This window comes from Cricetulus griseus, chromosome 5, assembly GCF_003668045.3.
Source record: "Cricetulus griseus strain 17A/GY chromosome 5, alternate assembly CriGri-PICRH-1.0, whole genome shotgun sequence".
NCBI lineage: Eukaryota > Metazoa > Chordata > Mammalia > Rodentia > Cricetidae > Cricetulus > Cricetulus griseus.
Genome location: NC_048598.1, coordinates 132,233,626 through 132,258,184, shown reverse-complemented (window position 1 = coordinate 132,258,184; position 24,559 = coordinate 132,233,626). Strand labels below are relative to the sequence as shown.

The 24,559-nt window shown below is 38.8% G+C and overlaps 1 protein-coding gene across 4 annotated transcripts in view; it reads left to right on the top strand.

Moving 5' to 3' along the window:
• Nucleotides 1–24,559, top strand: part of Kiaa0586 (KIAA0586 ortholog) — a 91,285-nt gene that overhangs the window by 13,923 nt on the left and 52,803 nt on the right. For 3 of the 4 annotated variants that reach the window (XM_035445471.1, XM_027418207.2, XM_027418209.2), the window contains 11 exons: nt 753–903; nt 2,880–3,047; nt 4,417–4,540; nt 10,078–10,210; nt 11,432–11,649; nt 12,275–12,347; nt 14,218–14,445; nt 15,823–15,988; nt 19,430–19,624; nt 21,363–21,550; nt 23,579–23,689. In XM_035445471.1, the coding sequence (XP_035301362.1) occupies nt 753–903; nt 2,880–3,047; nt 4,417–4,540; nt 10,078–10,210; nt 11,432–11,649; nt 12,275–12,347; nt 14,218–14,445; nt 15,823–15,988; nt 19,430–19,624; nt 21,363–21,550; nt 23,579–23,689 (1,755 nt within the window). The remainder of the gene's footprint in view (nt 1–752; nt 904–2,879; nt 3,048–4,416; nt 4,541–10,077; nt 10,211–11,431; nt 11,650–12,274; nt 12,348–14,217; nt 14,446–15,822; nt 15,989–19,429; nt 19,625–21,362; nt 21,551–23,578; nt 23,690–24,559) is intronic. The other variant, XM_027418208.2, reaches the window with a different exon arrangement.

Genomic DNA, 24,559 nt, shown 5'->3' with positions numbered 1-24,559 from the left:
CTTAGACTGCTGGGCCTTCTTTTGGGAATAGCTTTACTTCTCCGGACCTTGACCTCTTTGCTTAAAAACTGGTTTTGTGTCGTGCACACCCCCCCCCCATCCCACCCAGTCAGGGGTTTCTCTGTATTGTTTTGGAGGCTGTCCTGGAACTCACTGTGTAGATCAGGCTAGACTCAAACTCACAGAGATCCTCCTGCCTCTGCCTCCTGAGTGCTGGGACTAAAGGCATGTGCCACCAATGACCGGCCCAGTTGTTTTTGTTTTTTTAAAGACAGTCTTACTGTATAGTCCTGTCTGGCCTAGAACTCCCTATGTCTATCTATATAACTTGTAATCATAGAAAGCTGAAATCATGATGACATGTGAGGTACATTATTTAATATGTCTAGCGAAATTAAGTAGTTGAGTCTGTCCCCATCTGCTTTATTTAGAGGGATCTCAATACACTTTTATGAGTTCTGTAAAACTATGAATAATTTATGAATAATTTAGTATTTTTTAACATGCCATAAAACTTTCTTCTGAAATCAGCTTTATTTGTTAAAATATACATTTCATGTATAGCTTCAAAGTTTATTTTTTATGTTTATGAGTGTTATGCCTGTATATATATGTGTCCCACATTTTCATTGTATGTTAAGTATAATAAGCCCTTTTCAATTCTGCTAAATCTCAATATATCTTGTCATTCGATATCTTCAAATTGTATGTAAAATAATTTGAAGTTAATAAAATAATTGTATTTCTTCCAGACCCATTTTATTGATGCTGCTCTCAAGGCTAATAGTCTTCAACCTGTTGGCACGCCCCCTTGTGGAGCAGGGGGAAAGCACTCTGGAAAGCCAGCACATCCTAATCTTGGGAGCAGTGTTTCTTCACACAACACATTTGTTTCTAAACAAGGTAAAATGCTGTGTCTTGTGAATAAAATGTGCCATCTGTGAATGTTCTTCATTTGTAAAAGTTGAAAATTTACTTATAAAGTAGTTGGACACTTTCAGGAACAAAATTTATTTTTGGAAATCTTGGTTTTATATCTTTTTTGGCTCAAATAAATTTTAGGTTCTTTCAAAGGTTGCTTAAATTATGAATCATAATAATCCCTAATTTATGGTTCTAATTGATAACTTGAAAAATTGTTAGAAATGTAGAAATTGAGAAAAAAAATCAACTTATTGCCGGGTGGTGGGTGGTGCACACATCTTTAATCCCAGCACTCAGGAGACAGAGGCAGGTGGATCTCTGAATTCGAGGCTAGCTTGGTCTACAGAGTGAGTTCCAGGAGAGCCAGAGCTGTTACACAGAGAAGCCTTGTCTTGGAAAAAAGAAAAAGAAAAAAGAAAAAGAAAAAAAAAATTCACTTATCTGGGATCCAGAATGCTTATAATAATTGTCTTGTCCTCTGAGAAGCTGTGTGCTCCCTGATTTCCTTGGTTTGGTCAGAAGGAACTGAGATAAGCACAGTTAAATACTGTAGGTTCTCTGCCACTGTGGTGCTGGCAGTTAGGTAGTTGTAGGAGTGATTTTGTTCTTGAGGCAGGGTTTTATATTGTAGTGCAAGCTGGCTAGAGCTGATGGTGCCATTCCTGCCTGAGTCTCACAAGTGATGGGACTACAAGAGTGTGCCAGCCAGCATGCTGAGTTAGCATTTTCCTTCTTAGTCTTACTTCCACAGGGTAAATTATCAGTTTTCATTGCCATTGAAAGTGTCTAGTGGTGCCAGAGTGATGGCTCAGTGATTAAGAGCACTGGCTACTTTTAGAGGAGACCCAGGTCCATTTCAGAGCAATAATTTATAACTGCCCCAGTTTCAGGGGATCCAGTGCCCTCTTCTGGCCTCTACTGGCATTGAATGCTTGAGAGAGAGAGAGAGAGAGAGAGAGAGAGAGAGAGAGAGAGAGAGAGAGAGAGAGAGAGAGAGAACCTCCTGCTCCTGCAGAGGACCCAATTTCAACTCCCAGCACCCACATGGTGGCTAACATCCATAAGTTCAGTCCTAGCAGATCCAATGCCCTTTTCTGGCCTTCACAGGCACCAGGCCACACACACAATGCACTTACAGGCTAAGCACTCATACACAATTTTTTTTTTTTTTTTTAGAAAAATGTTTAGCAATGCCATTTTTACCATAGCTTTGACAATGCTCAAATATTATTACAGTGATTCTTAATTTACTAGCTTTATAAAATATTTTTAGTTTTCATTTATTTTGATTTCAAATGAGGATGAAGTTTCTTTCTTTCTTTGAGATAAGGTCTCAGTGTAGAATTCCTGGCTGTCCTGGAGTTTGCTATGTAAACAGGGTTGGCCTTGGGCTCAGAGAGGTCCGCTGCCTCCTGAGTGCTGGCATCAAAGGCATGCACCACCATGCCCAGTTCCACATTTTTTGAGACAGGGTTTCTACTGACCTGCAACTTGACAAAAAAAAAAAAAAAAAAAAAAAAAAAAAAAAGGTTTGTTGTTTGAGAGCTCCAGGGATCTGTTACCTCTGCCTTCCGAGCACATGCCACCACACTTTTTTTTTTTTATGTGGGTTCTGGAGATTGAACTCCTCTTCCCATGCTTATAAGGCAAGTACTTTACCAGTTGTGCTCAAAAAAGTTGTTTTCTTAATTAAAATTAAGTTTTGAAACAGTGTCTTACTGTGTAACCCTGGCTATTCTGAACTCTCTACATAGAATAGGCTGGCTTCAAATTCTGCCATCAGATAAAAAGTTTTTGAAGTTAAATTTAATCTTTATTATTGTGATTATTAGTTCTGTGTATATATATCCATGGTGCTTAGGAATTGAACCCAGGACCTTGTGAATGCTAGGAAGCACTTTTACGCTAGAGACACCACAAGCCTATGTTCATCATTTCCTTCCTTTCTGTTAAAGTGCCTTTAAGAGAAGATGAAGATACAGGTTTTGATGTGCAGAAATCTCCTTTAGAGACACCAGCACCTCGCAGGTTTGCTCCTGTGCCTGTTTCAAAGGATGGAAAAATATCAAAGAGGGAAAACCCCATAGAAGAAAAAGAAAATATGGAAATGTCAAGTCCTAAAGGTAGGAAATCACTTAGGATGAGTGTTCAGCTTTGTATTAGTTTTTTTTCTTAATGCTGTGACCAAATACCTGACAGGGAGCTACTTAAGGAAGGCAGTGTTTATTTTAGCCCATGGTGTGAGAAGGGATATATCCCAGTGTGGGAAAGCAGGGGCAAGGGGTGCGAGCAAGGTGGTTGCTTAGATGGTGGTCATGTTGAATCTATAGTCAAAGCAGACAGCAGACAGTCCAGAAACTCAAAGCCTGTTCCCAGTGACTCACTCTGCCAGCTACTTTTGTCTTTTAAAGGTTCAATAACTTAACCAGGCAGGGGTGGTGCACACCTTTAACCCCAGCATTGGGAGGCAGAGGCAGGGGAATCTTTGAGTTTGAGGCCAGCCTGGTCTACAAAGTGAGTTTCAGGACAACAGCCAAGGCTACACAGAGAAGCTTTGTCAAAATACGTGTGTGTGTGTGTGTGTGTGTGTGTGTGTGTGTGTGTGTGTGTGTGTGTGTGTGTGTGTGTCAAAACAAGAACCTTACTCTCTGATAGAGATAAGTGTAGTCTTTTTATTAATCCAATAATACAATATTTACAACTCTAGTTTTTAGTAAGATGCAAATATTTTGTCTTACTTGATGACTATATTGTTGTCTTGGCTCTCTTTCCTTCTTTTTTTCTTTCTCTCTCTCTCCCCTCCTTCCTTCCCTCCCTCCCTCTTTTTCTCTCTCCCTCTCCCTCTCCTCCCCCCCTCTCTCTTTGAGACAGGGTTTCTCTGTTGCTTTGGAGCCTGTCCTAGAACTTGCTCTGTAGACCAGACTGGCCTCGAACTCACAGAGATCTACCTGTTTCTGCCTCTTGAGTACTGGGATTAAAGTCATACACCACCATCACTTGGGCATCTTGGCTTATTTTCGGGTGCAATAACTGAACTCTACAGGTTAGGTAATTTATAAAGAAGAGGTTTATTTAGCTCACTATTTGGAAGTATGACCTTGGGTGGATCTTCTTGCCCTGACCCCCTGCTGGGTCATGATATGGTGGGAGGCATTCCATGGCAAGAAAGCAGGCTAGCCAGAGGAAGCTTTCTCTATGACAGAGTTCCTCCTCTGATAACCCACTAACCCGCTCATGAGAGCAGAACCTGTATGACCCGTCCTGTCAGGAAGACTCCACATTTCAGACACCATTACTATGTATCCTTGAGAACTAAGCTTCCAGCTCAGAGACAGGGAATATGTACAAAAGAACCATAGTGGGTACAGAGTGAGTTGAGAAGTCAGTCATCGTAAGAACCTAGTTTAGGCTAAAGTGCCAATACCCATGAGGTAGAATATAAAGGAGAAATGAACTAATTTGGAAAACAGTATTGTATTTTTTCTGTTTTAGGAAATGTAAAACTGTTGGAACAAATACTGAATACTAATGATTCTTTGACAAGAAAAAGTGAATCATCCGACATGACCTCACTATCTAGGTCAAAAACAGGATGGAGTTCTGAGAAAAGAGACAGGTAAAACCAAGAGATTGGAACTAGTTGGACTAGAAAGAGCTTTGGTCAGAATTCTACATTTTCTTTAGGAATATAATTGCATCACTGCTTTTTAAAGTATTTGATTTAGAAATATAGGTTAATTTCTAACAAGGGCAGATTCTGATGTCATGATATGTAGCCTTACTATGATGTCAGGGAGGAGAAAGTGGGTAGGGTGTAGAATAAATGAAGGCAACTTTGAGAATAATAGTTCACAAAGAGGTCATTGTACTCTTTCTCTACTTGAGTATATTTGAAATTTTGCATACAGCTTGCTTTCAGGCTTGAGGTCCAACTTAGTGACAGTAGAGGACTCGTTCAGTATGCATGAGGCTCTGGGGTCACTCAAGAGAGTGAATAATAGTTTAAAAGGTTAAGATCAAGTAAATTGAAATTATAATAATTATATTAACTTTAATGTGATAAAAACTGTTGTAAGGAAAAGCCTTAAAAAGCTTCAATCGGCCGGGCAGTGGTGGTGCATGCCTTTAGTCTCAGCACTCGGAGGCAGAGGCAGATGGATGTCCATGAGTTTGAGACTAGCCTGGTTTACAGAGCGAGTTTCAGGACAGCCTCCAAAGCCACAGGGAAACCCTGTCTCGAAAAAACAAAACAAACAAACAACAAAAGCTTCAATCTGAGTGATTTTATTTGGGAATATGACATAATTTTAACTTGTTTAATGTCTTATGTGTGCCGTATTGCTGTGTGCCTTTCGAGTGTCTTATTGCGCTGCTCCTCTGTATTAGTTGCCTCCTGGTATACCATTTCATTCTTTGTCATTTTCTTTGCTACATGTGGTGTTACTTTCTTAGTGATTACCCCAGAGATACTAATTTAAAATTACCTCAGTCAGCTTAATATCCATTTAATTTCTGCATAGTGAAAATTTCTTCCCTTTCCTTCTACTGAATGATCAGAAAAGTTTATTTTTATGAGACCAACTGTACAGGTTGGTAACTGTACTCCATGCAGCTGTATTTTTTTTTTTTTTGGCCAGAAGAGGGCGACAGATTCCCTGGAACTTAAAGGCAGATTTGGGCCACTTGATATGGATTCTTGGGATCAAACCTAGGTCCTATGCAAAAGCAGCAGGTGCTCTTAAATGCTGAGATAGTTCTCTAGTCCCCATACAGCAGACTTTAAAACAGAAAAAACGTTACAGAAATGCACATTTGTTTGTTTTTGAGACAGTGTCTTACTATGCAGCTCTGGCTGGTCTAGAACTCTGGGTAGACCAGGCTGGCCTCAAACTTTCCGACTGCTGTAGTTAGGGACATGTGTCACCACATCTTTCTTCTACAGACATTTTTAATACTTACCTTTATAGTTTACCTTTTTTTGATATTCTTCATTGCTTTGAATAGATCCAGATTAGAGTCTAGTGTCCTTTTTCGAGACAGAGTTTCTGTGTGGCTTTGGAGGCTGTCCTGGAACTAGCTCTTGTAGACCAGGCTGGTCTCAAATTCACGGAGATCTGCCTGCCTCAGCTGAGTGCTGGGATTAAAGGTGTGCACCACCAACGCCTAGCTAGAGTTTAGTGTCTTTTTGTTCCACATGAAAGATTCTTTTATTTATTGTTTTTTGTAGGTTATCTCTGCTAGTAATGACTTTGCTCTACTTTTGTTTATCTGGGATCATCTTTAACTCCTTTATTATTACTAATATTATTATTGCTAGGACAGAGCAATAAATTCCAAGATGAAGGTGAAAAGAGGCCTAACTTCTTTGCCATCCTTGCTTGGCTTGTGGAAGTCTACGCTTCTTTGCATGCCTGTCTCTGGCGTCCGTTGCCTTTTAGATTGCACTGTGCTGGTGCGAATCCAGGACCAGTCTTGTTGAGGACTCCCTGCACATGACCAGTTACTCTTCTTTTGTAACTTTTAAGATTCTTTTTGTTGTAGACTCTTGACAAATTAAATTTGACTACAATGTGGTTCTTATGTTTTTTTTCTTTTTAAGTTTTCATACATAAATGTCAGTATAGTTTGTTCTTAGCTGTCCCCCTCCTCAAGACCTTTCTTTCCCCAATTTCTTCCCCCTTCCCTGTTTCCCTTTCCCTGGCTGACTACCTCCCTCTTTTACTTCCTCTAATGGTTCCCTTTCTGTTTCAACACACACACACACACACACACACACACACACACACACACACACACACACATTTTAAATTTTTTTATATGGTAATTGTCCTTCTGAGTCTGGCTTATTTAACTTAACAAAATGATCTCTAGTTAGGAATGGCTTATCTTTGAGTTTGTCCTGCTTGCAGTTTGTTGAGTTTCTTAAATGAATAAGTTAATTTTCATTAAACTTGGAGAGTTTAAGTCTATTATTTCTTTATATAGTTAGACGGTATTGATGACCTCTCCTGTCCTTCTAGGACTTTGCTGTAGGAATCATTGGCGTGCTTCATGGTGTCCCATGTCTCTGAGGCTCTGTTCAATTTTCTGTCTAATTTTTAGCAAAAAAAACAAAAAACAAAAAACAAAAAAAACTTTGTATTTACACTTCTTATTAATAATTTTTTTAATTTTTAAATTTAATTTTTAAATTTTTTTAATTAAAAAAATAAAAAAAATCTTATTTTTTTAATCTAATACTTCTGGGTCTCTGTTGCTTCTTCTCTCTCTCTTCGGGTGTGTGTGTGTGTGTGTGTGTGTGTGTGTGTGTGTGTGTGTGTGTGTGTGTGTATGTGTGTGTGTGTGTATGTGTGTTCTATGACAGGGACTCTGTGTGGTCCTGATTGTCCTGAAACTTGCTTTGTAGGCCAGGCTGGCCTTGAGCTGAGGCAATTCTTTGCCTCTTATATTGGGTAGGGTAGCAAACAAAGGGGAAGTCCAGCTTACCTGACAAAAGAGCGTCACCCAAGCAAGGGGGTATCAGATTCATTCTTAGTCTGCAATGCATTTCCCACCAGCTCAGTTATAGGTAGTTTTGATTTATTGTTAAGGCTTGTAAGAACTTTCTGAATCTTTTTCTTATCACTGGAAATCCACTGATGATCTTCCCAGATACTGTGTGCTTCCTATCCATCCTTCATAGTTACAAAGGGTGATAAAGAACTGACAGTCATTTGTATTGCGATCTGTGTTTGCTATGGAAAGCAGGACTGGAACTGTGTCTGAATTTTTCTTACATCTGTAAATGGCCTCTGATGAATCTAGTGCCATCAGCATAAACAGAAATTTCATGCTAAATCATGAAATCCTTTATGAGCCTGTAGGAGGTGTGTTCTTTGTGTCTCAGTGGAACGAAAAAAGGAGGAGGGAGGAAGACTTGGAATAATGATAGATATTTGTAGAACTTTACCATTTATAACATCTTGGAGCCATGGGACTGTCATGAATTCTCAAGTACCCAATTGTTTGACATTATTGGCTGTAGACCAGGCTGACCTCAAACTCACACAGATCCCCCTGCCTCTGCCTCCTGAGTGCTAGGATTAAAGGCTTGTGCACCACTACTACCTGGCTTTAGAGTTCATTCTTAATATTCTGGGCATTAAATAGTACAGGCCTATTATCCCAGTTGCTCAGTAATCTGAGTCACAAATGCAAGGTTTGCCTAGGCTAGAATGAGTTCAAGGCCAGCCTGGGTAAATTAGTGAAACCATGACTCAAAATAAAAAATATAAAGTAAGCAGTAAATAGCTCAGTTTTAGAGTACTTGGCCTGGCATTCATGGTACCGTAGGCTCAGTCTGCCAAGAAAGAAAGGAAGGACTTATTTTTCTTTTTAGTAGATTCTTTCTGATAAGTCCAGTGTGTGGGCTTTCTCTAAAAGGAACTGTATTTCTCCCATGTCTGGGCTGTAATTTCCTATTGCTTTATGTGAGATCGATTTATCTGTCTGTCTGTCTGTCTATCTCCTTTCTTTCTTTCTTTCTTTCTTTCTTTCTTTCTTTCTTTCTTTCTTTCTATCTTTCTACCTATCTAATGTGTATGTATGTATTGAGACATGTATATATAATAAATTAAACATATTTATTGGTTTTTTTAAAAATGAAAACTAAGTATCTGAAATAGTACAGTGGTCAGGCTGTAATGGTGCCCACCTTTAGTCCCAGAACTCAGGAGGCAGAGGCAGGAGGGTCTCTGAGTTTGAGGCCAGCTTGGTCTACAGAGTGTGTTCTAGGACAGGCAGGGCTACACAGAGAAACCCTGCTTCAAACAAGCAAACCACCACCAACAAAAACATATAGTACAGAGACTCAGAGTCTTCTAGGAGTTATTATTTTCAGGTTATTTGTGTCCATGCTGGTGGTTTAGTGACTTAGTTGAACCAAGTCTGGAATCTGAATTCTTTGTCTTGTGAACACACTGAATTGTTTACTTTGTTAGTTTAGTCTATTAGTGATGTGAAACAGATTTTTCTACTTTGAACTGAAAAATTTCCTTTGTGTGTTCACTTCCTACTTGTGCAGAGCCTGTCAGCTACTTGTGAGAGGTTCAGATCTCCTCTGGGCTTTCCTAGGCAAGCACAACCCTCTATGAGCATATGATCTTCCAAAGACCCCAGGGATGCGGTGGAACGTATCAGTGCTTCGAGATAGTTGTCTCATTACTTAGATTTAAAATGTTATTGGCCACAATCTTGTTTGCTTCGGTTGCTATCACTGAGCTACTTCTGGTACCACGCAGTTGTCCCTGTTGTTCAAAATATCCCGAGGAAAGAGTTTGCGTTCAGCTCAGTATGATTAGGCTATATACTGATGAGCTCGATAAACTGGATGGACGCACAGAGAACCTGTTCTTTGCCTTTCCATGGGTGAAGTTAATGGTTTTCAAGACTGCAAAGTTGGGAAATGACTCTTAAGAATGGGTGAGTTTAAAACAAATGTTTGAGCTGGACATGGAGGTGCACGAATTAGGCTGCAGATCTCTAGTCTCCAGAGCGAGTTCCAATATAGCTGGAGCTAGATAGTTAGACCCTGTCTCACAAAACCAAATGTGTACAGCTTGCTACTCTGACTCAGAATCAACTGTTTTGCTAAATTCTCCTTGGGTTGTTGCAGGCCTTTCATTTCTAGAGTTGTGAAGGGAAAAAGAGGGCTGCAAGCGTCCCTTCTCCACTGTTCCATAAGTGCACCCGAATCTTAGCTTCTTGTAAGCAGGGCTGTTTTCTGCTGTTTTCCTTGATGCACATAAGTATTTCTGATCAAATTTCTCTTTGTTTATTATGTTTATAATATAACTGATTAAATCTATGGCATTATTTTAGTACAATGCTATCTTGCATTTCATGCCTCAGAATGTGTCTGAGATTCATGTCATCAAATGTTTTTTTGCACTGGAGAACTGGCTCAGTGGTTAGGAGCACTGGCTGCTCTTATAGGGGACCTGAGTTCAGTTCTGAGCATCCAGTGGCAGTTGTAGCTGTTGTAGCTCTAAGTCCTGACCTCCTGAGACACCAGACACCATGGTGCACAGGTGTACATGCAGGCAGAACGCCCATATGTATAAAATGCTTTCTGAGTTTATGACAACTTAGGAGGTTTTTTCTTATCTTTTGTAGCATTGAAACTCTACATTCACAGAGATTTCCTTCTTCTGAAGAGCTAGGAACAGCTAAAGTAGCAATGCAAAAGTATAATGATGATGTTCATGATCTTGGCCAGAAGAAGAAACAAACAAATGACATGCTCCAGGTAAAGTGTGAAATAGGGCTGTAGCTCAGTCAGGCAGAAGCATGAAGTTTTGGATTTAGTCCCAGCACTGTGTGAAACTGGGCATGTTGGCATACACTTGCAATCCCAGCACTGTGGAGGTGGATGCAGGAAAATCAGAAGTTCAATGTCGTCCTGGCCTGTATAGTATGTTTGAGGCCAGCCTGTGCTACATCAGACTGTGTCTCAAAGACAAACAGATAATGCAGTGTGTGTGTCTATACACCTAGTGAAATGTAATAGTAATACATTTCTAGAAATGCAAACAAACAGAAGAAATAAAGTCATTTAAGTAGAAATCAGGAGGAAGGATGAAAATAAAGCACTAAAAACATGATTGTCAGATTTGGTCCCTTTACAAAAAGTTTTCAGAAGTCTCTACTGAAAGGTTTCTTCTGAGCACTCTGGCCAGACCTGTGCCATCGACCATTTCCCACCTTCTAACCTCTCTTTTTTCTTTTGTGCTTTTGAGGCCATTTTAGTTTATAGCCCTTGAGTTGCTTTTAAACCATATTGTCTTCAAATTTAGTCATCATCCTTTCTTTGCCGCCGAAGTGAAGGATTTTGGCAGTGTGCCACCTCACCTGCCCTTGCCTTTCTGGCTAATAAAGGAGTGTAAGGAAGAATGACAGGGTTGTGGACAGCCCTTGTCTATCCAGACCACATATCTGTAGCAGCTTGCTCTTTGTTTTGTTTTGCTTTCTTCACCAGTAGAGCTTTCATGGATGATCAGATGACCTAGCACTGCTCTGGAGTTCCTGTCTCTATTGCATGTAATATTTGTAATTTCTTTAAGTGGAAAACAAACCAGAGTGCTAGTATTCAGTAACTTTTCATTTGGACAAACTGAACTCTGGGTAGACCATTTTGGTTCTAGTGTATGGTTGCAACAATGTACTACTAGCTAGCACTTCTTTGCATTAAATACTTACGAGTGTGTGGGGGGAGTGGGGAGGGCACATATGCCCAAAATGTATGTGAGTGCCCAAGGAAGCCAAAAGAGTATGTTAGATATCCTCCTAGAACTGGAGTCATATGTGGTATGGAACCACCTAATGTGAATGCTAGGAAATAAACTCCAGTCCTCTGGAAGAGCAGTGTATATTCAGAAACTGCTGTGCCATTTTTCCAGCCTTTCTTCTTCAGAGTAAAATCAATGTTAAGTTTAACATAGTAACTTTTCTGCCTTCTTTTTCTTTTAAGGTAAAACAGTCTCCAATTATCTTGAAGTTTTCAGATCTTCCAGAGAAGCCTGTTAAGCTTCAGACAACCAATACAAGATCTGTCTTGAGAGACGCTGAGAAGATTTTGAGAGGCGTACAAAACAATAAAAAAGTGCTAGAAGAAAACCTGGAAGCTATTATTCGTGCAAAGGATGGAGCTGCTGTGTATTCCTTCATCAATGCTTTATCCACCAATAGGTGAGGCAGGATGTGGGCATTTATGAAGTTGCCATATCTGCTTACTAACTTTCTTCCTTAAAGATTCATTTATGTGCAGGAGTGTTTTGCCTGCACGTATGTGTAAATGCCATGTGTGCCCAGTGCCCATAGAGTTCAGAAGAGGGATCCCCTGGAGCTGGACTTAGGGATGGTCCCCTGGAGCTGGACTTAAGGATGATCCCCTGGATCTGGACTTAGGGATGGTTGTCAGTGAGTGTTGGGAACTGAACCCAAGTGCTCTCACCTGCTGAGCTGTCTTTCTAGCCTCACAGGTCTACTTTCTGAATTTCTTTTCTAAGTACTCACTGTGCTATTGTATTTTCATGTTTGGAAAAGGCCCCCATTGCCTCTGATGTGGATAGACATGGTTTTACTGATTATAATTTTCCATTTCATTTTTCCTCTTCCTGATAGTTCTCTCCTTCAGTTCTTCACAAACATTTTCCTCCTAACACTTAATGAAGGCTAATTCCATCACTTTCTGTTTTCTCAGGAAGGGTATTGGGTACACAGTAGCTTTAAAACTAGATTGGACTCACCCCATCCTGCTTCCTATCCTCGTATATCAAGGCTGTTGTAAGAACATTTCTTTTTCCCTTTGTAGAGAGATATCAGAGAAAATTAGGATCAGAAAGCAAGTAGATGACTGGATTCAGATTATTTCAGCAGAAATCCAGGTATGTCATGGGAAAAATGAAATCAAGAGCATAAATGTATAAGTCCACTCATGAGGCTTTTTTTTCCTTTTTGCAGTACTGAGGCCTGAACCAAGGGCCTGTCTCATGCTAGACATGTGCTGTTAAATCCCTCACTCATTTTTTACTTTTTAAAAGATTTATTCTTACTTATGTTTGTATGTGTTCGTGTCTATATGGTTATATGCCAAATGTGTGCAGGGCCCACAGAGGCTAGAAGAGGGCATTGGGCGCCCTGGAGCTGGAGTAACAGGTGATTATGAGCCGCCCAGTTTGGTTGCTGGGAACTGAGCTCAGGTCCTTCAGAAACCCATCAGGGTCTGTTAGCCACTGAACTGCCTCTCTAGCTTCCACTTTGGACTTTCTGAGTTAGTGACTTAGTTTCCCAGGCTTGAACTCATAGCCTAGGACGGCCTTGAGCTTGGGATCCATTGTCTTAGCTTCATTTCCCGGGGGCGGGGGCGGGGGTGGGGGTGGGGGGTGGGGGGCGGAGGCATAATAGGCGTGTACTACCAGGTCTGGCTTATTTTGTTGTTTGTTTGTAGTGGTTTTTGATTTGTTGTTTTTTGTTTTGTTGTTATTGTTGAGACTTGATCTCACTATGTAGCTCTGGCTGTCCTAGTACTCACTATGTAGACTAAGTTGGCCTCATACCCATAAAATCCACCTGTTTCTGCCTCCTGAGTACTGGGATTAAAGGTATTGTCACCATACCTGGCCTGGTTTACAACTCTTAATTTCACTAACATTCTTTACATTTAGTTATTAGTAAGTGTAGTTTTATTAAGTGAACTCTTTATTCTTATAAATTTTATTTGGCTCCTGTATGCCAGACTTTTAGACAATAAATGAAATAGGAGAAATTTGAAAGAAAACTTGACAAAAACAGAAAATGAAATTTTACTTGCAAAGATGTTTCAAGACAGCACATTGACTAGCATTGATTCACTAAGGTAAACACACCAAAGTTACTAAAGCACAGAAAAGTCAGGAATCTCTCACACCCATGAAGGACACAGCATGTCTTCAGACATCAAAAAGTCTCTTAAGTTTTGTGTATTTGAAGTGTAGAACTAGACACAGTAACCATTACTTTTATCTTGGAATGCAAGGCAATTGTTTTCCTGTAGTGTGCTTGCATGTTTACTCATGGTGGTAGCAAGGGGAAGACATATCAACTCTGCACCACAGCAGTGAACAAACAAAACCATGTTACTTAGAAACAAGTATAAATACATGTATATATATTTGTTTAATTGTATAATTTGCCAGATTAAAAAGGTGAAGTGAACTCTGGCTGTATTCCAACAAGGAAAATATATCCCTATTGCTGTTAATTCTATGTAGATATGTTTATTTAAATCTTCAAATTATTTAAATTTAGATGTAGTCATCTTAGTTTTATTACAAATTATGTGCCTAAATTTGTTGTTCTAACAACTTATTAACGTCATGTGATTCAAGCATCTGAAGGTATAAAAACATTGTGATGTCCTCTTTCTGCTACCTCCTCCCCATGCCCCGTAGTCTTTTTAGTTTTAGGATTGTTTTGTTTGCTTTTGTTTTATGAGACAGGATCTCTCTGTGTAGCCCAGGCTGGCCTCCAGCTGGAGCTCTTCCTGTCTTCTGAGGCAGGAGTTGCAGGCATGAACTGCTGTGCTTAGTGTCTTTTTAGGTTTTTGTTCATTTTTCCAGGAAGTTTTTTTTTTCATGTGTAAGTTACTATTCTTTATTTTAAAAACATTTAGAAGTACTAAACAATATTTAAATAATAAATAAATTCCAATATTTTCTTGTGTGACTGCACTACTATTTGCTTTGGCTTATGTAATTTTAATTCTCTTTGCTTTAGGACGAACTTACCAAAAAAGATTATGAGCAAAAGAGATTTGGTTCAAAGAATCAACGAAGCAAGCAGACTCTGACTATGAGTGGAGACTTTAAAGCCAACATACAAGACAAAACAGTGAACAAATCTGTAATTTCAAGAAGACGTTGTCAAAAGCAAATACAGGAGCAGTTTAGAAGTGTGCCTGGAAGGAACATGTATGCTTTAGGTTCACAGAGAGAGAGAAAAGAAGTGAGTTCCTAATCTGACTTTGTTTTTAGATGCTGCACTGTGTCTTGTCATTTCCTTAAAGATAGAAATAATGATAGATATGAAAAGTTTTAAACCATGAAGATCTGTACAAACCTAGACCAGATTTGTACTGTTGACTACATAAGACTTTGGGCTTGTAACTTGGAAACCCACATAAAATATGTACTTGTCTCCTTCTAAGGCCTCTTAGGTTTTTTTTTTCTGTCTGTTTTTAAATTAATTTATTTTATTTTATTTTTTTTAAAGATTTTATTTGTTTATAACATTCTGCTTCCATGTATATCTGCACACCAGAAGAGGGCACCAGATCTTATAATGGATGGTTGTGAGCCACCATGTGGTTGCTGGGAATTGAACTCAGGACCTCTGGAAGAGCAGTCAGTGCTCTTAACTGCTGAGCCATCTCTCCAGCCCCAGTTAATGTATTTTTTAAGAGCATTGAGTGGTGTTTTGCCTGCATGTATGCCTGTTGTGAGGGTATCAGAGCTTCTGGAACTGGAGTTATAGACAGCTGAGCACTGCCATGTGGGTGCTAGAAATTGAACCCAGATCCTCTGGAAGAGCAGTCAATATTCTTAACCATGGAAGCATCCCTCTAGTACCATTGGGGTTTTTTGTTTGTTTGTTTGTTTGTTTGTTTGTTTGTTTTTTAAGAGACAGGGCTTTATATGTTGCCCAAGCTGGAAAGACAGGCACACAGTGCCATGCACAGCTGTGGAGCTCATACTTAGAATCACAGTATACAGTAGGCATAGCTAGAGATTATTCATCTGCCTGTTACTTGTCAGATCCATGTTACTGAAAAGCATGTTCTATCTTCTTGTGTGTGCTCTATTTTAAACTTAAACATTACTTGTAATGCCTAATGAGTGCATGACATTGTACTAGGTGCTAGGAGAGATTTTTTTTACTGCTCTAACCAGGCATTAATGTTTTTATACTAAGCATGGATTATTGATCAGAGAAGCATCTTAACTTAATGCTTGGCTCTAGTGCTTAATAAATGCTGCATTTCTGTGTATGGGTGTTTTGTCCGCATGTATGTCTGCACGCCAGAAGAGGACTTTGGATCCTCTAGGACTACACTCGGAGGTGGTTGTGAGGTACCTGGAATTGAACTCAGGACCTCTGGAAGAGTAGCCTGTGCTCTTAACTGTTAAGCCATCTCTCCAGTCCATTTCTGTGGCATTTTGATTGTGGTTTGCAAGTGGAGCTGGGAGTGTATAAAGTCATTTAAAGACTGTTCATTGTATTTAAACATAACTATGTAAAATGTGTTTAAGCATTAGGAACGGAAAATATGCATAGTAATGTAAAACTTTTATGCAGTGTTAACATCGTTTTTTGCATTCCTAGGGACTCTCGAGGTCAACCACAGTTTTACAAGATGAGGATTATATATATGGGAAGCCAGTTTATCAGGGCCATCGCAGCACTCTTAAAAAAGGACCATATCTCAGATTCACTTCTCCATCTCCTAAGGCCAAACCACAGAGACCAAAAGTAATAGAGCTAGTAAAAGGTGAGGAAGCTCATTTGTTGTGTTTACTGCATTATTTACAGAACACGCTTAATACATGACAGTGCTTTTTATTTGTTAGGTGTGCACACGGCTTAAGGTATAGTGTCCAGTCGGGGGAGGAGGAGACAGCAGAGCTCCAGTGTCAGCATCTGTTGAGTGCTAGTGAAGCTGTTTGTGGGCACTTCTGTGGTTTTGTTAACAAAAAGCCTTAGCCAAAAAGATGATTGGTTTCTTGCTGGCTTTTAACTAAGAACATTTTCATTTATCATTATGTGCTTTGACTCATGTCAGCCATTTCATTGGTCTACTTGATATGACTTAGTTAAATATCAACTGTTCATTTTGGATATATATATATATTTATATATATATATATACACACACACACATATGTATATATTATTTTTTAATTTTTTTATTTTTTATATATTTGAATTACAAACAAGATTGAATTACATGACAATCCCAGTTCCCTTCTCCCTTCCTTCCTCCTCTACCATCCCCCCAACTAAAATCCTACCTGTCATATGTCCTTTCTTCTAATCTACACCTGACTCAAAATTTCTGCTTCCTCATGACCTCTGCATCCTTCCTTTTCTTCCCTTCTCACTCTCGTAGCTTCTTCCCTCCTCTTCGCATGTTCTCAATTTGTTCAGGGGATGGTGACCCTTTTCCCTTCTCCAGGGGACAAAGTTTGTCTCTTTTAGGGTCTTCCTTGTATACTAGTATCTCTGGCAGTGTGGGTTGTAGGATAGTAATCCCTTACTCTATGTCTTAAATCCACAAATGAGTGAGTACATATCATGTTTGTCTTTTTGTGATTGGGTTACCTCGCTCAGAATGGTTTCTTTGAGTTCCATCCAATTTCCTGCAAATTTCAAGATTCCATTGTTTTTTTTGCTGAGTAGTACTCCATTGTGTAAATGTACTACATTTTCTCCATCCATTCTTCGGTTGAGGGGCATCTAGACTGCTTCCAGTTTCTGGCTATTACACATAATGCTGCTATGAACATGGTTGAACAGATGCCCTTGGTATATGAACGTGCCTCTTTTGGGTATTTGCCTAGGAGTGAAATTGCTGGATCTTGTGGTAGACTGATTCCCATTTTCTTGAGGAGTTGCCATACTGATTTCCAAAGTGGCTGTACAAGTTGGCACTCCCACCAGCAGTGGAGGAGTGTTCCTCTTTCTCCACATCCTCTCCAGCATAAACTGTCATTGGTGTTTTTGATTTTAGCCATTCTGACAGGAGTAAGATGGTATCTCAGAGTTGTTTTGATTTGCATTTCCCTGATGGCTAAGGATGTTGAACACTTTATGTGTCTTTCAGCCATTTTAGATTCCTCTATTGAGAATTGTCTATTTAGTTCTGTACCCCATTTTTTAATTGGATTGTTTGGTGTTTTGGAGACTAGCTTCTTGAGTTCTTTGTATATTTTGGAGATCAGCCCTCTGTCAGATGTGGGGTTGGTGAATATCTTTTCCCAGTCTGTGGTCTGTCGTTTTGTCTTGCTGATTGTGTCTTTTGCCTTACAGAAGCTTCTCAATTTCAGGAGGTCCCATTTATTAATTGTTGATCTCAGTGTCTGTGCTACTGGTGTTATGTTCAGGAAGCGGTCTCCTGTACCGATTAATTCCAGGGTATTTCAATTTTGGTTATATTTTTAAGTGTCTCACCTTATATCTTAGAGGTTAGTAAGCTCCACTAACAGTGTAATTAGTGGATGCTAGCCCATTTCCTTTCCTTTCTAGAGTTGGAGCTTGCAGCTGTGGCAGTTGCTCAGTTCTCCTTCCTTTGCAAATGCTGGCTGATCAATTATCTACAAATTCTACTGATAGTGTTTTTAAAAGCCTACAACTTACACTATTTACACTAATATTTCTCCTAAATATTGGAGATTTATTCTTAAAATTATATTTGGAATTTTGAAAGCCTTTGCAACAAATAGCTGTTTTCAATAAGCCTTTTAAGGTAAAAGTGAGTGAGAGCCTGTGGACATGGTGTTCATCCTTGGCCTTGTTACCTGCTGAGTTCCTCTCTGTGGGAGAAAAGAAATTCTTCTCTATAAAAACTAAGTTTTGTTCTCGTTTATTTGTTTTTCTTTGAGACCAGGTCTCTATGTAGTCCTGGCTGTCCTAAAACTCACTGTGTAGACCACTCAGCTTTGAACTCTCAGAGATCTGCCTGCCTCTAACTTCCAAGTGGTGGGATTAAAGGTGTGTTCTCCCAGATCTGGCCATTTTTTTTTTTTTTTTTTTTTTTTTTTTTTTTTAAGATTTACTTTTGCTTTTATTTATGTATGTGTTGGTGTGTCCAGAAGCCAGAAGAGGGCGCCAGATCCACTGGAACTGGAACTACAGGTGGTTGGGTTGTGAGCCACCCAATATGTATGCTGGGGACAGAACTTAGGTCCTCTGGAAGAGCAGCAATCACTCTCAACCCCTGAGCCGTCTCTCCACACACCCCACTCATTTATTTATTTATTTATTTATTTTTATTGAGAGACAGGTAGGGGTGTGTGTGTGTGTGTGTGTGTGTGTGTGTGTGTGTGTGTGTGTGTATCCCTGGCTGTCCTGGAACTCTTAGAGATCCATCTGCCTCTGTCTCTCAATTGCCAGGATTAAAGGAGTGCACCACCACCAGTTCAGTTGTTTTTTTTTTTTTTGTTGTTGTTGTTGTTTTCAAAGATAGGGCTCTTGATATTGTAGTCCTGACTGTCCTCAAACTTAGTCTTCCTGCTTCAGCCTCCTGGTACTGGAACACTATTCCTGACAAACTTATAAGATTTCGATAATTTAGAATATAATGTCTACATAGATCTACATAATGGAGACAGAAAAATATACAATACCATTAACTTCTGTAAGGTTTAAATAAGTATAGAATTAGATTACTATATGTAATTTCAAGGGATAAAGGCTAGTTATTCAGAATTGTGTAATGAGTAAAGGTGTAATGAGAGAATGGGGGAAATCCTATTCTAAAAAAATGATCATTAGCTTTCTTGTATTGTGAAGGAAAATTCTTTAGAATCTTTAGTTAGCTTTTTAAAAATTACTGTATTGTGTTACAGTAGCTCTCTCTACAAGTATACAGGGACAGGCAAACTGTGGTCTGCAACGGGGCTGCCCGGTTTTTGTTTGAAGTAAGCTTTTATTTGAGCACATCCATGCTCACTTATAAACCATGGCTGCTGTCATGTACATCACCATAGGTGAATTGTTGCCATTGAGATTACACACCCAGTGAGACCAAAGTCATTCCTGTCTGGCCATTTAGTAAGCTTGCCAACCTTTGGTCTATGTGTCATTTCTACTTGAGACCCTATAAACTAATTAAGTTGAATGAAATCTTGCTGAAAAAGAATTGTGTTTCTAGGTGGCTGTTTAGTAGATACTTGTCATATTTTTAAATATCTGCTACCGATGGTCATTACAGGCACTAAAGTCAAGTCAGCAAGAACACAAACCGACTTTGATGCAACAAAACCTATGAAAATTGATTCTAAAATACAATATCCCATCACCACAGTACCTCGTGGTGACCAGCAGTATTTGTTCAGCCCAAACAGACAAGTGCCCAATGTTTCAGGTGCCCTGGAAGGTCATCTCATTCCAATGGCAATTCTTCTAGGTAAGAAATGACAAACATGCTGCAGTGGAGAATGGGGAAAGGGCTCATTGCTTATGATCAGTAGCAGAAGTTATCGAGTGGGACTAATGGGTAGTTACATGCTTTCTCATGTCCGGGTAGAGCCTCAGGATGACAGTGGTCTCTTAAACAATGAATGTTCTCACAGGATATTTTCTCTTGGTGTATTGCTGCAGATAACATGATTGACATGTCATTGACATGCATAATAATTCAAGTAGTCAAGTGTGTGTGTGGTTTTTTTGTTTTGTTTTGTTTTTTGTTTTTTGTTTGTTTTTTTGAGACAGGGTTTCTCTGTGTAGCTGTGGAGCCTATCCTGGCACTCACTCTGGAGACCAGGCTGGCCTTGAACTCACAGAGATCCGCCTGACTCTGCCTCCTGAGTGCTGGAATAAAAAAGGCGTGTGCCACCAATGCCCAGCTTAGTCAAGTGTGTTTTAATATTGTGTTAAGAGAGATACTTTAAAGCACTTTTATGTACTTTTGAGCCAGGTTGTCATGAGTGAAAGCTAGGTGGTCATATATTCTAGGTGAATAGTTGGTTATTTCCTTATATGAGGTCTTTATGAGTCCGTCTATTAAAACTTGGACAGATATGCTAGTGTGACATCATATACCTTCACTCAAGAACAAAAGGCATGAAAACTACATGTCTGTGGGTGCTGGGAATAGAACCCCCAGATCTCTGTAAGCAGCAAGTGCTCTTAACCACTGAGCCATCTCTTCAACCCCAAATACATTTTTAAAAAGGACATATTTTTGTGTGTTTGTGTGTGTGCCTGTATGAGTTTATGTGCACCATGTGTACATAGACCGGTGAAGGCCAGAAGGCATTCATTCCCCCTGGAACTGGAGTTATATAAGTAGGTAGTTATGAGCCACCTGATGTGGGTGTTAGGACTTGAACACTGGCTCATATAAGAGCAGCAAGTGCTCTGAACTTCTCTCTAGCCCAGAGAGATACTTTTATGAGTGAATTTGCCAACTTGGTGACCTGTACCTGTTCAAACAGATCTTTTTCCTGTGTACATTTTTGCCTCCTTTGTCAAATTTAAGTGAGGATAGCCACTTTATTTCAGGATCCTCTCTTCTATTCCATCACTCTACCTGTCTATTTTTATGCCAGGACCAGGCTGTCTCTGTCACCATGGCTCTGTAGTATAATTTGAGATTGGGTATCGTAATATCTCCACAGAGTGCTTACTTTATAGAATCCCTTTTTGATTCATGGTCTTTTGTAGTTACAAATGAGTTCTTCTATTGCCTTTTCTAAACTTGTGAAATATGACATTAGAATTTGGGTAGATATTGCATTAAATCTGAAAATGAATTTTAGTAGTATAGTCATTTCACAATATTAATGGAATGCCTTTCTATTGTCTAGTATCTTCTGTAACTTCCTTTTTTAAATACTTTTTATTTTGAAATGTAAAAAACAAGTAGGACTTTCTGAAATATGGAGATAGTAACCATTATTTTAAGATTATGATAGTATATGAAGTGGGAATTACATACAAATAACTAATTGCTGGCAACAGTTAACAGGCTTACATGTGAGCATATGTGTGATGACATGGTGACAGTGATGTTGAAGAGAGAGGTGCTTGGGAGACACTGCTTTCCTTTTGTGTGCAAGAGCTGTCACAAAGGTCCAGGCATTAAATTTGAGTTTTCCTTTTATCTTAGGAATAGTTCTCATTCTTTACCCTGCTTTTCACAGGACAAACCCAAAGTAATAGTGATTCCGCACCAGCTGCTGGAGTAATGGTAAACAAGCCACACTCTGTAGCTGTGACTACTTTCATTCCTCCATCATCTCGAAAAGGAGAAGCTGGAGTCAAGAAACCTAATATAGCAGTTGTAGAAATGAAATCAGAGAAGAAGGACCCCCCTCAGCTCTCTGTGCAGGTATGTTGGGGTGTGCTTGTACACCCCAACTGTACTGCCAAAGTAACAGACTTAAGCTATTAGTACCTAACATCGATTATGTAACTTTATGAAGACTTTGCTTTCATTAAGGTTCCTTTATTACTGCAAACCTGTGATGCCTCTATCCTTGTTCCACAGCTCCTCTTCTGAGTCAGTGGTCCATATCAAAGTGACTGGACAATATTCTAAAGGGATGGTTGAACAGAGTACTATAATTACCTTTTAAAAAGAATTACTGTGCCTGGCATGGTGGTACATACCTGTAGTCCAAGCCTAGGAGGCAGCCATAGGAGAATTGCCACAGGTTCAAGGCCAGCCTGATCTACCCAGCAAGTTTCTAGCTAGCTAGTCAGATGGTTCTACACAGGCAGTCACTGCCTCAATAATAAACAAGTAAATAAAAAACTAAAATAAACCAAAACATACAATAAAAGAAACAATAGAGTTAATGAAGGGTGTGACTAATATACTTCAAATTTTATCCAGTCATAAGCCATGAATGAAAACTATTCAAATTAACTCTTCCCAATTTAATGTGAAATTTTATCAAAATGCTAATTTTTATAAATATCATAAGCTTTTGTTTCCTTGAACTTTAGGATAATTTTGATATCTGAAAGAATAAAGGTTTTAGGAAAATAAAGAGTTTTGTTATGAGCCAGGCATGGTGACTTATTTGAGCCAATATTTGAGAGGGAGAGGCCAAGAGATCAGGAATTCAAGGTCATCCTCAACTACAGAGCAAGTTCAAGGCCAAGCATCATCAGTTACTAGACCAGTATAATGGGATTTCAGAATTAGCTTTGTTACTTAAAAAGAATACAGAACGCGGTAGAGACTTGTTATGTTAATGAGAGTAGGATTCATATAAGTGAAATAATGTTTGTTGTATTTAGCTTAATGACATAAGAAAAAACTGGTTTTAGACTCCAAATTCTTACTATATAGTAAGTGAGCTCCAAACTGGCCAGTCTAAATTATAAAATAAAAAAATCATAAAAATTTGAAGATAATTTCATTGAATTTTTATTAAAACTGAAGCAAATTCTGGATATTGGATTGAAATAAAGTAAATACTTTAGATATAATTGGGAAGAGAGAGTTGAACTTAAAATCTAAAGGTTATATATGTTAAAGAAATTTAACTAAAAAGGACAATAGTTACAGTGAGAACATATGAAAGGAAGATTCTGATGAAGAATTTGTTTTTAAATACAAAGTTATAAGAAAACGATCTAAATCCAGGTGTAACCCAATCCATGAATGAGAGTCTACAAGAGGGTTAAGTACAGTTTAATAAAGGGGAAATTAAATGCAAGTTTTGCTTGTAGCTAAGATAATGAAAATTAAAATAATGACAATAATACTCCCATTTAATTATTGCTGTTGCAAAACTGCCAATTTTAATTGAGGATTGGATAAAACTTGGAATTATGTTTTTGATGATATAAACAGATTGGATAGTGTTTTGCCAGTAACTATAAAGAATATTGAGTATCCATGCACTGTGGCTCAAAAAGTTAATCAAAATCTATCTAACATGATGCAGCAATTCAGAGTTTGGGAAGACAATACTGCATGTATGAAGATATTGGAGTTTATTTTGTTGTTGTAATCTGTGTGTAACAGTGGGAAAAACGGGCAATAAGGATGTGATTAAATAATTAAGGAATGTATGATCCTTGAAATGTTATGCAGTTATTTAAAATATAAAGTCTACAAAGAAACAGAATAAGGTATTTATGACCTAATAACAATGAAAAAATCAGGTCTGAGAAGACTTACCTTGCTTAAATGGGCAGTAAACAGAAAGAATATAGGTGGTAGATGTGAAGTTATCTTGAGACAGAATTTTGTATTTTTCTTTTTAAATATTTGTATAATATGTTTTCATAATTCAGAGTATCAGTCACAGTAACAATTTAAAGGACATGTTTTGGTGTCTATTTTGACAGTTACTTAAGTCCTCATGGTAAACAGAAAGCCTGCTGTTCTGCTCTGTTGTAGATGTTGCCTAGTTTGGATATTGATAGCATTTCATACAGCAGTGTTGACGGGGTTTCCCCTCCGCCAAGTCCCAAAGAAGCCTCTCTCCCTCCATTGCCTACCTGGATCCAGGTAGGTCTCAGGGTTCTTTTATATTGTTAACTGTTACTCCATATTCAGCTCTTATCATATAATATGTTATGGTGGGTGTGGTGGCCCACATTTTTAAGCCTAGCACTTGGGAGACAAGAGACAGACTCTGTGAGTTTAAGGCCAGCCTGGTCTACATACTGAGTTCCAGCCAGAGCTACAAAATCCATAATATCTAACAATAATTTAGGCTTTTGACAAAGTTGCAATGAGTTCAAATTGTTTATAGATTTCTAAAGAAAGTTGGTTTGAAGTCTTCATAAATATTCAGAATATGGGAATTCTTAGTATATAATAATTGTGAGACTCACAGTGAAGGATTTCTGTCTTTGGTAATATTTGATTTATATGAAAATTGTAAATTAGAATAATTTTTATACATTTACTTATTGTGTGTGTGTGCACATGCATGTACATGTGTGTATATCCCACCACACATGTGGAAGTCAGAGGACAGCTAGTAGAGTGTCTGTTTTCTCCTTCCATCATGTGTGGGTTTTGGGGATCAGACTCAGGTCATCAGGGTTGGTCATCAGGGAAAAGTGCCTTTTCCCTTCCAGAATTTGAATTGTAATAGTAACAAGTAGTGTTTATATTTTGAGATGTTAAAATTCTTACCACATTGTTGACATGCAGAAATATACATTTTTCTTATATTAATTTGCTTCTGAATAATGATATTATTTTTTTTAATTAGAAACAAGATTGCTTTACATAACAATCCCAGTTCCCTCTCCCTCCCGTCCACCCCTACCCCCCCCAACTAAAACCCTACCTAGCACATATCCTTTCTGCCTCCCGCTCTGTTATCAGAGTCTGTTGTATCCTTTGGGATAGGGCCTAGGCCCATCC